This window comes from Eurosta solidaginis, chromosome 2 (assembly GCF_040869045.1).
Source record: "Eurosta solidaginis isolate ZX-2024a chromosome 2, ASM4086904v1, whole genome shotgun sequence".
Taxonomy (NCBI): Eukaryota; Metazoa; Arthropoda; class Insecta; order Diptera; family Tephritidae; genus Eurosta; species Eurosta solidaginis.
In genome coordinates, this window is record NC_090320.1 from 50,714,942 (window position 1) to 50,727,726 (window position 12,785).

General features: G+C 40.6%; 1 protein-coding gene across 7 annotated transcripts in view; it reads left to right on the plus strand.

Moving 5' to 3' along the window:
* The window catches only part of sick (sickie), a 1,191,762-nt gene that overhangs the window by 482,228 nt on the left and 696,749 nt on the right, over window positions 1-12,785 (plus strand). For all 7 annotated transcript variants that reach the window (XM_067765301.1, XM_067765306.1, XM_067765303.1 and 4 more), the window contains one exon: window positions 8,618-8,970. In XM_067765301.1, the coding sequence (XP_067621402.1) occupies window positions 8,618-8,970 (353 nt within the window). The remainder of the gene's footprint in view (window positions 1-8,617; window positions 8,971-12,785) is intronic.

Below are 12,785 nucleotides of genomic sequence, written 5' to 3' on the forward strand. Positions count from 1 at the left end.
TAAATAACTCCAATATTCAGTATATCAAAATGGTCTTTATTTGGATTACTTTGGGAGTAGTACTTCACAAATTCAATTATACCTCACTACTAGCGTGCTTAAATCAAACTGATTAGTTATTCCTCAGCTTGCGCTACTTTTATACTCTCTGTCACCTCGCTCGCATATTTATCCTTAGGTCTAGACGCTTCACGCACATGCCTACTAGAACAGTGGTATCTCATGCTTGGTTATTTAGCTATATACATGTATATCTGTAGTTTATGCTTTTCTTCTAGCCATATGTGCGTGTATGTGTGAATAACAACTTCTGCTTTTAGTTACCGGCTACATAATCTCTCTGCTTCAAGCTGCTGGTTATGCGTATGGAATATTCTTCGTCGCCTTGTACATAAGTGTGGCTGCTTGCTTTAATATATCCATGTACATAAGTGTGGTTGCTTGCTGTTTTTGCTGTTGTGATTATTTACTAACAGCATAGTGATGCTAATATTCGCCACAATATGTATATATATTTTTTGGTTTTCCTCAATATTTTCGGAGTGTGCTACCCTAAAATGTCCTTTTTGCGCCGGTTGAGGCTTTGTCTCCTAGCCAATACAATCACTACTAATGAAGGTATTGCGCCTTCACTCCTACATCATTATTTCTGTAGTTTGAAAGGCCTTGTCACCGATGCACATCTTAGATCTCCTTATGTTGACTGATGGTTTACCCTTCCCAGGCGTCTTCGCCACTTCATTATGTCCGCCATAACGTTGTACGGTACAGATCTATTTTCTTTACTTTCGTTCTTCTGCCCACGAATCTTTCGGGAGTTTAATCTTCCACAAATATACTACGCAGTCGCCATCTATGGGTATGGGACTACATTGTATTCACCTTCTTCGTTTTAGAAACATTGGAGGTCCTCCTCAAAACATCCATTTCCGGATAGGAACTGGTTTAGGTAGGAATCCAATCCGCCATGTTTCGTGACAGCCAGTGTTTCAAGACAGTTTATATACAAACCAGAGAATTTCAAGAACAAAAGAAACGTGATGAAAAGCAACCAGAATTGCCACTCTTCTCGAGAGTTTTTTCGAAGTAAGTATGTAGGGTTGATGTCCGCATTTATAATGCTAATTCTAAATCAAAGCCGCATTAAAACGAATTTTGCATTTAGAATTTAACTGGAGGATAGCAGTTCTTCAGGCAGCTTCATTTGAATTTTTCCTTTTCACCAACACAGGGTGTCACTTACTTAATTGGGGATTAACCGTTTAAACAGTTATGGCCGCCCAACAAGGCGTGCCAGTCGCTTTTTCGCTCTGCCAACTGGCGCCAGTTGGTTTAAATCGTTTTGCACCTGGTCCTTCCAGCGGAGTGGCAGCCGCCCTCTTCCTCTGCTTTCATAGGCGGGTTCCGATAGAAACACAGGGTGTCTATACCCCTGTTAAATCGATAATTGTGAAAAGGTACACGATAAAACACTTTTTCACATTAAAGTGCAAGAATTTAATAAGCATAATAAAACAAAATTGTTACTGCATTGCGACTGATCATTAACTGGCAAATGTCAATGGCAATGAGTGACAGCTCAAACACCCAAAAAAATATAAATGCCATCCTTCGTGGGCGTATAAGAATGTTTAAAGCTTCTTCGGCGTTTTACATATGATGTTTAAGTTTTTTGAAACATTTAGAAATGAAAAGTTTTTAAATAAATACTGTCAGCAATCAGCTGCTTTTTTGTGGTTTCTTGCATCCAGCCAATGGCATAAAATGACATTTATCAATGCGTCTGTCAGTTCTAAAGCCTCAAAAATACAAGCGTTTGTTTACAACACATACTATGTTAACAATCAAAAGCATATTCTTGACTCTGTAAAAAAAAGTGATGGGTAAAGTTTGTGAAGGAGAAATTCAACACCAAGAAAAAGCTTGACTTTCCAAACACTTTGCATAATTCGACTTCGTTTTGTGTGACTCATCTTTCTTTTTGTTACTTTTTATCACACACAACAATGACAAATTGCGTCGGCTGCTTAGTAGCATTTCACGTTTAAGCCATCAAGAAAATGTCATGATACACAAATATTTATTCAAGTTCATGTGAGTTTAATTTGTACCCATATCTTGTTCGTGCTTGTGGCCTTAAAGCCACTTTGTCAAGATTAACCCCCCTGCAAAAATCGCGAGTACTCCATGCATGCATGTATGGACCCTGCAAAAATCGTTGGATCATGTGGTCCACTGGAGTACTTGCCATTATACTCCACTGTAATGCAGCAATGGACCAACTCATGTTTCTACACGAACATTTTGTAAGCCGATCATTGCTCGTTTTTAACGATTGTAATCACTACACGATGTTTATTGGACTGTGGGTTCTCCATGGATTACTCTGATGTAATGCGAAGCTGGAGTATATGGTCCAGTCCTAGGACATCGCAATGTTAATTGGACCATATTTTTTGTATGAATTGTGGTTAATTTTGGAGTACTCGGTTGGTCCATAGCGAGTACTTCATACATGCATGCATGGAGTACTCGCGATTTTTGCAGGTGAGTACTCGCTATGGACCAAGCGGGTGCTCCAAAATTAACCACAATTCATACAAAAAATATGGTCCAATTAACATTGCGATGTCCTAGGACTGGACCATATACTCCAGCTCAGCATTACATCAGAGTAATCCATGGAGTACCCACAGTCCAATAAACATCGTGTAGTGATTACAATCGTTAAAAACGAGCAATGATCGGCTTACAAAATGTTCGTGTAGAAACATGAGGTGGTCCATTGCTGCATTACAGTGGAGTATAATGGTAAGTACTCCAGGGGACCACATGATCCAACGATTTTTGCAGGGCCATAGGTAATGTTTTTAATGGGCAACAATTTTGTTTTTGCTAAAGCTTAGTATCCAAATCAAAGAGAAGCAAAAAGTCTATATAAGAAATGCTCAAGAAAAATTTCGTTTGCCAATAGTATCCACCTTTCAATAAAACTCATATGCTTTCTTCTACCTTTTTCTAAAGTTTTTTTTTGAAAAGAGCACCGGAAAGCCCTGCACCCGAATTCTTAATTACATTAAAGTACATCCCGCCTTAATCAGATGGATCGGCTGCATGTTAAATTGCAGGAAGATTACATCACAATGGGAATTGTAAGAGGCCACGAAATCAGTGGGCAGGGGCACGCCGCAGGGAGTGGTGCTATCACCTCTGCTGTGGACGCTGGTCATCAACCAACTGCTCAGGCGATTCGATGGGTGACCCGTAAAACTTACGGCTTACGCAGATGACGTTGCAATTGTCATAAGTGGAAAGTGCCTTCCAACGATTAGTTCTTTGATGGATCGGGCGCTTCGGGATATTCATACCTGGGCATGTAATGTCGGGTTGAAAGTCAATGCGGAGAAGACGGATATGGTCTTGTTTGCAAAGAGGTACAAGGTCATAAATGGTACCAGGCCTAATTTAGGAGGGGTGGCCTTGCAGGAGAAACCTTGCACAAAATATCTAGGAATCATCCTAGACATTAAGCTGTCATGGAAGCTCAACGTGGAGGAGAGGGTGAAGAAGGCCTCAACGGCACTCTATGCATGTAAAAGAATGCTGGGGTGTACGTGGGGCTTATCGCCCTCTCTTTCACATTGGGTTTTACAGCGATTGTAATCCCTATTCTATACTATGGAGTTCTTGTTTGGTGGAAAGCCACACAAAAAACAACATACCACAAAAAATTAGAGGGGGTATGCAGACTATCGATGCTTAGCATTACGGGAGCCCTGAAAACAACCCCGACGGCTGCACTGTATGCCATTCTGCACCTTCCACCTGTAGACCTGGTAGGAAAGAACATAGCATTAACAACTGCAACCAGGCTCGGTGCCTCGGGGCAGCTTGAGCGCCGACCAAATGGCCATAGTAGTATAGCATCATCAATCACAAGACGAACAGACTACCTGATTCCCTATCTGCGCTTCGAGGGAGATCTTAAGGCCACAATAGAGGTGCACGTTTGGCGCAAGGGTGCGCAAATTGCGGACGAGGCGATACATGTGTACACAGATGGTTCCAAAGTAGTGGAAAGAGTAGGGTCGGCGGTATACTGTGCTGATCCGGAAATAAGCAGATCCTACAGGCTGCCGTTTCCAAGCGGAAATATTAGCCGTAACCAAAGCAGTAGAAACCCTGGAAGAGAATAGCTTATGTTGCAACCGTGTTAACTTTTATATTGACAGTCAAGCAGCAATTAAGGCAATAATCTCGCATAGCACAAAATCTAAATGCGTGTTAGAGTGTAAGCACTCTCTGGAGAGAATCGGGACAGGGAGAAGCATACATCTATATTGGGTCCCAGGGCATATGGGAATAGATGGGAATGGAAAAGCGGACGAACTAGCTATAAAGGGCGCATCCCTTGAAGCTTGCTCCGTAGACGTCCCAATTAGATTGGGCGAGATTACGCGAAGGCGAGAGGTTCACATGATCGGGTGGGAAAGGCGTGGGTTTAAGCGCGGGGCTGTAAAGTGTCGAAGATTATGTGTAGGTCTTACAACCTTAGACTAACAAAGTTGCTTCTATCATTAAAAAGAGAGGACTGTAGACTCATGACGGGTATTCTGACTGGACACTGCCTTCTGGCGTCACATGCCTTTAAATTAGGCTTGGTCAGTGATAGCAGATGTAGGAGGTGCGGGTTGGAGGAGGAAACGATCGAGCACGTTCTGTGCTCGTGCCCTGCATTTTCCAGGCTAAGGCTCCAGCTATTAGGAGTGATACAGCTGTCAGATCTAGAAGCAGAAAGTGGCTTAAGTCCTAGGAAACTTCTAGTATTTGCCAAGAGGACGGGGTTATTTTATAACATAGGTACTGCTTTTTGATAGAATTTTTCAGTTTGGTCGTTAAAACAAACTTCTGGTAACACTACGGACTCAATCAGTCTATGTGAGGTCCTCATGGAGCGGCCAGTTCAACCTAACCTAACCTAAGCGTATTTTCAATTCGTATATGATAATTTTGATACATTTTCTTCTGATGCATTGCTGTTTATAATTTTTGCGTCTAGCAGGGAAGTGACGACGCTTCATAGAGAACATAGAGATAAAGGAAATATCAAATTGTGATTTAAACTTGGGTGATTGATAGTCCTGGGCTTCGATGGAATGAAGTATTAGGAAAATTAAAACAGGGAGACCCTTAAACCTATATTGGCCTCCCGGTCACTTATCTCTGAAAAGAAAGGACTGTGTAGGCTGATAATAGGCACTGAAGAACTTTCGCTGAGAAGCTTTTCATGGCAGCAATACACTCGAAGAGTTGCTAAGCCACTGCTGAGTGGTGACTCCATCTAGGCAAATAAAAACGGAAAAACTTGAGCCCAGGACCTTTGGTGTAATAGGCAAGCACGCTACCACCACACTAAGCCTACCGTTGCCATGACACGCACATAAAAAGGGTCTCAGTAATGACAGAAAATGTTGGAAGTATGTCTTCCAGGGTTATAAAGTTATGGCTATAAGAAACCCCCAAGTTTCCCAGCATGTGTCCAAGGGCCTAGAAAGCTTGTAATATTTACGAAAATTACAGAGTATTCACATAAATCCTGGTTCTTGAGTACATGTTTGGCTCTTTCACTTGGTAAAAGTACGTACATATTCAATATATGTGTGGTCCTTACGGGCGGTTCAACTTAAGCTTCACTTGAAGTCTACGCTCCTGCCATGTTCGGCTTTAAATAAGGGAAGATACCGTTGACCGTCTGAGCGAATTTGGGATATTAAGTCTTCGTTCACCTGTCTCTCCAAAATCAGTGTATATGTCCCCCTACATCTGTTGCCTAAAGCCACCTATCCGTGGCGAATCCTGTTTCGTTAACAGCCGAGGCTCTGGCGAACCCGAACTCCTCATGGATTTAGGGGGTGGGAGGGCGGTATGGCCTAGAAGGTCGCATGTGGTCATATCAAATCGTTCCCGAGATGATGGGGCTTGGTGCATCCGGCAAAGGACCATCAACATCGATAACACCCCGAGGCCTTCGGGGAGTGTCCTTATCACCACAACAACAACAACAACATGATGTGGTGGTGACAAATGTCTTGACTTGCCCTCGTTCAACGCAAATCTCATCAGTACGTGCCCACTCTTTAAGGTGCCGTATCACCACTTAAAGCCAACTAAGAAGATATAGCAAAACTTCAACGCAACAGGTAGCTTATAACTTCAGTATTGTTGTTGTAATAGCAGTTCTTTACTAAGCTTAGTCAATAGATCCATATATTAGTCGATAAATCCATTCATGTATTGCCATCAAATTTTTACAACTGAAGTTAGTCCTATGAAACCACCTTTTGAGGGGATGGGTCAAAGCTTGCGGAAAACTTAAATGTGATTATTTGCGTTACGTCTGCATTAGAATATATTATCGTTATTTGGTGCGAAAGTCGTTTCATGGCTGAAATATACTCGCAGAGCTTATTAAACCGTCGGACGAGCCCTTTAGATACCTTGTTTCTCAAGCTTTTTCATGTTACTTGTCCCGGGACTATGGAAGGCCAGCACACTAAATAGGATCAAAACTATTTAAGTCTTCGTAGGTAGGTCGTGTTATTGATGTGTAAACATCTTTGCTCACGGCATGGGGGAATCCACAATGTAAGCATAAGTGTACCTACTACACTGTAGGATAACGTGGGAAAAATCTATGGTAGAGCTGATATGAGCGAAAGAAAAGTTAAGTGAAACCAAGTCAAGTCAAGACAGGTTCATTCATGTCTAGTCAAGTAAAGTAGATGCGAGTCTAGTCAAGTCAAATCAGGAGAAAAGAAAAGAAAGAAAAGAAAAGAAAAGAAAAGAAAAGAAAAGAAAAGAAAAGAAAGAAAAGAAAAGAGAAGAAAAGAAAGGAAAAGAAAAGAAAAGAAAAGAAAAGAAAAGAAAAGAAAAGAAAAGAAAAGAAAAGAAAAAAATTTAAATAAAAGAAAAGAAGAGGATAGGTCCAGATGTATAGGTAAAGAGAACCGCCAACAGAACGAATAGCGGTAAACAGTAAACCATAAAATCGCGGGTAGGTAATTCACCATTCGGGAAATGTGGCATGGAATTCGTCAATTCCAACGCTAGAAAAATTTTTTTCTGATGTAATGACCACAATTTACAATTACTTTTTTGTGAAATTTTAACGAAAACACCGCGTTTTTTGCTAATATTCAAGTAGGTAACGTGGTGAATTACCCATCGCCAGTTTGACAATTTTTATTGGTATCCGTCGCTGGCAATTATCTATAGTTTTACATCTCTGGATAGGTATGTTATAGCTTTGTAATCGTTGGGGCGAGTTTTCGATTTTTTATCGAAGTAATACAAGCAAGTCATCGATAAAAATAGGTTATCAGGGAGTTATCAATATATGTTATCAAAAAATTATCGATTTGATATCGAAAATTAAGAATTTTTTATCGGAGTGTTATCGATTTGTCAACGACGGGTCATCGGCTTGTAATGAAACAGATACAGACCAAACTTCAATAAAGTCAATGACGTATCTATGATTCGTCGATAAAGAGCGAATAAGTTACCCATAACTTGACCAAAATAGTTCGCTATCGATAATAAGCAGATATAAAACCAGGCATTCTTAACCAACGAACTGATATCATTTCGTTACGATAATTAACGTCAATAAACGAAACAAAGTCATTTCGTTTCGTTTATTAACGTTAAGAACGTCAAATTAACGAAATGATTTTGTTTCATTTTCTGCCATATCAAAACGAAATCAAATCGTTTATGTTGATTATTAATTTCAAACTATGCTGGCCAAGCTGATTGGTGGCGGAGTTATTAAAGGTGAAAGCATTAGCCAAGCTGATTGGAATTTTTCTCATGAATTTTGACAGCACGAACATTTCTCAGAGTATTTTTGACATTACCACCAACGAATTACACAAACAAATTACATGAAGTTTGTGTGTATGTCCGCTCGCTGTTACCACCTTACGGCTTCACCATGGCTATAGCATTGCCAGCACAATTCAAACATAAAGTATCACGTTTTTGTTTAACGTTTTTAACGTTAACGAATGCTTTTCGTTTCGGTTAAAAACGAGATACAATTTATCTTGATAATTTCTTTATCGATAATATTTCGAAGTGTTTCAACGGAAACGGTGGAAAATTTTTGATATACCATTAGCTTAACGTTAAGGTGCATCTCTGTATAAAACAATTACTTAAGGGGCCCGGTTCTTAACGATATGAAGCCGACGAAGCCCTTTTCAAAAAGCCCGAACCTGTTTGTTACTGGTACAGTTACTTCTTTTGTGACTTAACTTCAATCCCTGAGTGAGCACGAGTACTTAGTACTCACGCCTTTTTTCTTATGAAATAGGAGGCGACTGCGGTCTGATGATGGTAAAAGCTGGGAGGTTAATTTTAGTAATAACCCTGTATCACCAGTATATGTATATTTCAAAATCTAATAGCTCATAAGCCAAAGAAGGAATCAAAATACTCACCAATTATTTCACTGAACTACACTCATTTTCACCAAATTTCTATATCAACTTTCATCAACCACAAAAACTCTTCTCTTACAATTTCACCTTTTTTTTTCTTTCTCCCCACACAGTACGACAACGTTAATTCGTGTCTGAATGTTTTGCGTACGCAAGCAGTTTGTGGCTTGGATAACATCACCACGAATGACATTTGCGCAGGGCGTCTAAAAGCGGTGTTGGCACTTTTCTTTGCGCTAAGTCGTTACAAACAACAATCAAAGCAAATTTCCAACAGCAGCACTACGCCCAATGCTAATGTAGTACTCGGCACAACAAATACGACAAATAATCTCAATGGTGCAACAACAACTGCCTCGGTAACAAATGCTACTACCACTGGTACAACAACGGGTGCCAGTAATCAGCAACAAAATCAAACACAGCAATCACATCTGCAGAACGGCAATGAAACCATGTTGAATAGGTAAGTAAAAAATTTGTTTTCAATTGGTGAATTTGTATTTGAATTGGTTGTGGGTTTTGCTACTTAACTATTCTCAATTTTAATAATGAGATCAATTTATTGAGAAGAAATAAACTGGGAAATCTGTTAAATACTGTTTGGGTTAAGACCTGACTACAAATTTAGTGTTTGTTAACACAACATGAGACCAGTTACAAGAACAGCTGTGTTCAATAAGAATTCGTTATTCCTCTGTCAAAGCACAGCACAACCTGTATTTTGAAAATGGTGAATTAGAAGATAAGAGAAAGGAAAAATTAGTGCGACTTGTCTCTTTCGAATTGCGAGAGCTAATTTTAGTAGTAAAATTAGCAAAAAAGTTAAAAAAAATAAACCAAAAATAAATAAATAGAATGAATAATGTGTTCAATTCATGCCATAGGTATACTCATTTGGTGGTTCCATGCGATGACTATGTACAGTAGCGAACACAAAAATAGTTGCGGCAATTTATATCAAATTTCGACAATAAAATTCTTTTTTTCCATATTAAAAAAATTACAAAATTTACATTCTTTTTTTTTTTTAGATAATTTAAGAAAAAATTTGTATGTATTTTGTAACTGATACTATGGAAATAAAACTTTAAACACTTCTCAAAAAAATTCGAAAAAAATTATATTTAAAGTAAGGTTTCTAATATATAGTGTGCGACAACATCGCGAGCTTGCGGTGGCTGGAAGAAGTGGTTCCAAACCTCCAAAGGCAAGGCACGAACGCGTGGTTTGAGGTGGTGGGTAAAGCGCAAATCCCCACGGTACCAAAAGTTAAGGTATCGATACCATGCGTGATGAAGTCGGAGGATACACTGCGACTTCTGCAGAATCAGAATCCGAACATACCGACACAGGATTGGAAGGTACTTACTGTATCTCGGCCTACGGAGGAATGTCAGTTCTACATCTTCCAAATAAACAAGCAGGCGGAGGATATATTGTACACGCAGCTTGGCCAATTTACATACGACTCAGGAAAAGAAGTCCCGAGGATAAAAATTCTAAGACGCTAGACGTGGGCGAAGTCGAGAAGGACCTCAAAAGCCTAAGAGAAAAAAGACAGGTAGAGGTAGGCGACGACACCACGAAGAGGACCGACAGCCAAATGGTGCTATGATTCGCACACAGGAACACCCGGCATAACAGTTACGGGAGGCTGAAGAGAGCCTCGAATACTCTAAACCAAAAGGGCAAGCGAGGACGACGACGTCACGAAGGTTCTGGAGGGGGACAAACAGCCAAATGGTGCTGCGAGTCCTACAGATAAACCTCCAACACAGGGTGGCGTCGAGCGAACTCCTCCTAACCCTTGAGGAGGGCTTGTTTGAAGTGGCTCTCATCGGGAGGAAAGGTTTCTGGACTTAGCGTGCTGCGAGTCCTACAGATAAACCTCCAACACAGTAAGTGGCGTCGAGCGAACTCCTCCTAACCCTTGAGGAGGGCTTGTTTGAAGTGGCTCTCATCGGGAGGAAAGGTTTCTGGACTTAGCGCGCGCGTTTGGAGTTTACTACGCGTAAACGCAAGGGCGGGTGCGAGCTGTAGTAATGGTAAGGAAACAGCTGCATTCATATATGCTGCCTGATTACACTACTGAGGAAATTAAGGAAACACAGATGGAATAGTAAAATTTTGAAACTAACTACTACTGAGTTCTAAAAATACTCAGGTGAAGAGGGACTTGAACTTCCTTGATTTACAGAATTGTGGTCAAAGAGAGAAATGAGTTACGGATTTCACTGCACTCGGTCGACTATTAGAAATCAATTAATTAATTATTGCATGAAGCCATATGTCGAAATCTGTTTCAGTTTAAAACCATGCCCACTTCTTAAAGGAGCTGAGCAGCGATTTGCCAAAATTCAAAACTCATAGAGAGATCACTTTGGCACCGAGAGACTCTGCTGGGCGCCATGAATGGACTCTGGCAGCACTTAAATTCAAAGTAAGGCGGACATTGTTGGAAAAAAGGCTGCGGCACGGGGCAAATAAATTTCAACTTCCCATTTCATGCATCCCGAAGCATTTTACTGTGCACCGGTTTCTGCTCCGTTTTGTAGCTTCAAGGTTAAAATAACATCAAGGTAAGGGATAGGGTCTGTCATATGTCAAGACCCTCGAACTCACTGGAAACTTATGCTTCTCTATAATAGCAGCTGCTTCCAGGCGTAGGGCGCCTTTATTAAGAACGTGATGGATGGGATGCCATGCAGCGACTTATCGGTTACCCAGACCATCAAGTGGCTTCTAATGCCCTGATCACGAAAAATACATCCCATTTACTAACCAATCGTGCTTGCCTGCAAATACCTTCGAAATTCATTGGCCATATCTAGTAATTTCCCTAATGGTCGGGCTAGTCCCGCGTTACGTGTCTTAACTTGGGGACGGACAATTCATACCACGTTCAATTCATTCGAATCGTTTGGTACGTATTTTAACTTGAGTGTGGCAGACTCAATTTTTCTATGCGAGTAAACTATGGACATTTTTTTGAACTCCTTAACTGTCCGAAACAACATTTCCTTCTAGAAACTCTGGCTTATCCGTAAACTCTGTACGCAAACTCTAGTTATTCTCCGAATCCCTTTCCATTTGTGAGTATTCCGTCTAGTCCAGACCAAGTCAAGTCCTGGAAACTCGATCTGCTCCTGGAACCTCAGTCAACTGCTAGAAACTGTGTCAACTCCTGGGCTCCTGCTTCAGAAAACTCGATCGGCTTGGTCAATTCCAGAAAACTCTGTTAACTCCAAGAATTACTGTCTACTCCTGGCGCGGTCAAGTCTTGGTAACTCCGTCCACTCCAGGGAATTCTGTCCACTCATAGAAACTCTGTCTACTCCCGGGTCGTTCAAGTCCTGGAACCTCTGTTTATCCTAGGAAACCACGTCTACTCACGGCTTGGTCAAGTTCTCACAACTCGGTCTACTCATGGAAATTATGTCCACTCACTGCTCGGTCAAGTCCTGAATACTCGGTCTACTCCTGGAAATTCTGTCCACTTATAGAAACCCTGTCAACTACTGGAAACTCTGTCTACTCTTTCAAAATCCATCTTATCGTATGAACTCTATCTACTCCCAGAAACTCTGCCCACTCCTGGATATTTTGTATTCTCCTGGAAAGTCTGCCAACTCATAGAAACTCTGTCAACTACTACTCCTAGAAAATCCGTGTACTCGTATGAACTCTCTCTAGTCCTGAAAACTCTGTCTTCTTCTATAAATTCTGTGTGCTATTAGAAACTGAGTCTACTCTTGCTGAAAATTATTGCAATTATCAGAAACTGACTACTGCTGGAAACTTGTATACTCCTGGAAGCTTCGTCTACTCTTGGAAATCCTGGCTACTTGTCGAGACTCTGCTTACTGATAGAAAGTCAGTCCATTCTCCGAGACGCTATAAACTTTGTATTTTCCTATATACTGCCAGAATCGTTCCACCGAGAAAGACCGCCTAAAATTTCAACTTATGCAGGAAAACTTAAATCACAGGCTCTTAATGCTATTTAAATAACACAATATAAGAAAATCTAATAAAGGCACTACAAGCATTACTTACAAAACATTTCCCTAACAGCATATTTAGAGCTTTGTCCCCATCCACGCGCAGTTGGGTTGCTACACATTATATTTCCGTTTCACATTTAAATTTCATAGTGAAAGCAAAGTCATCATCATCACCAAATATTTGACTGTCTTCACAATCATACACAAGAACTCATAGACATGCGTACAAACATACACATGAGCAAAACTAGGCGACCTTTTATAATGCAAGCCA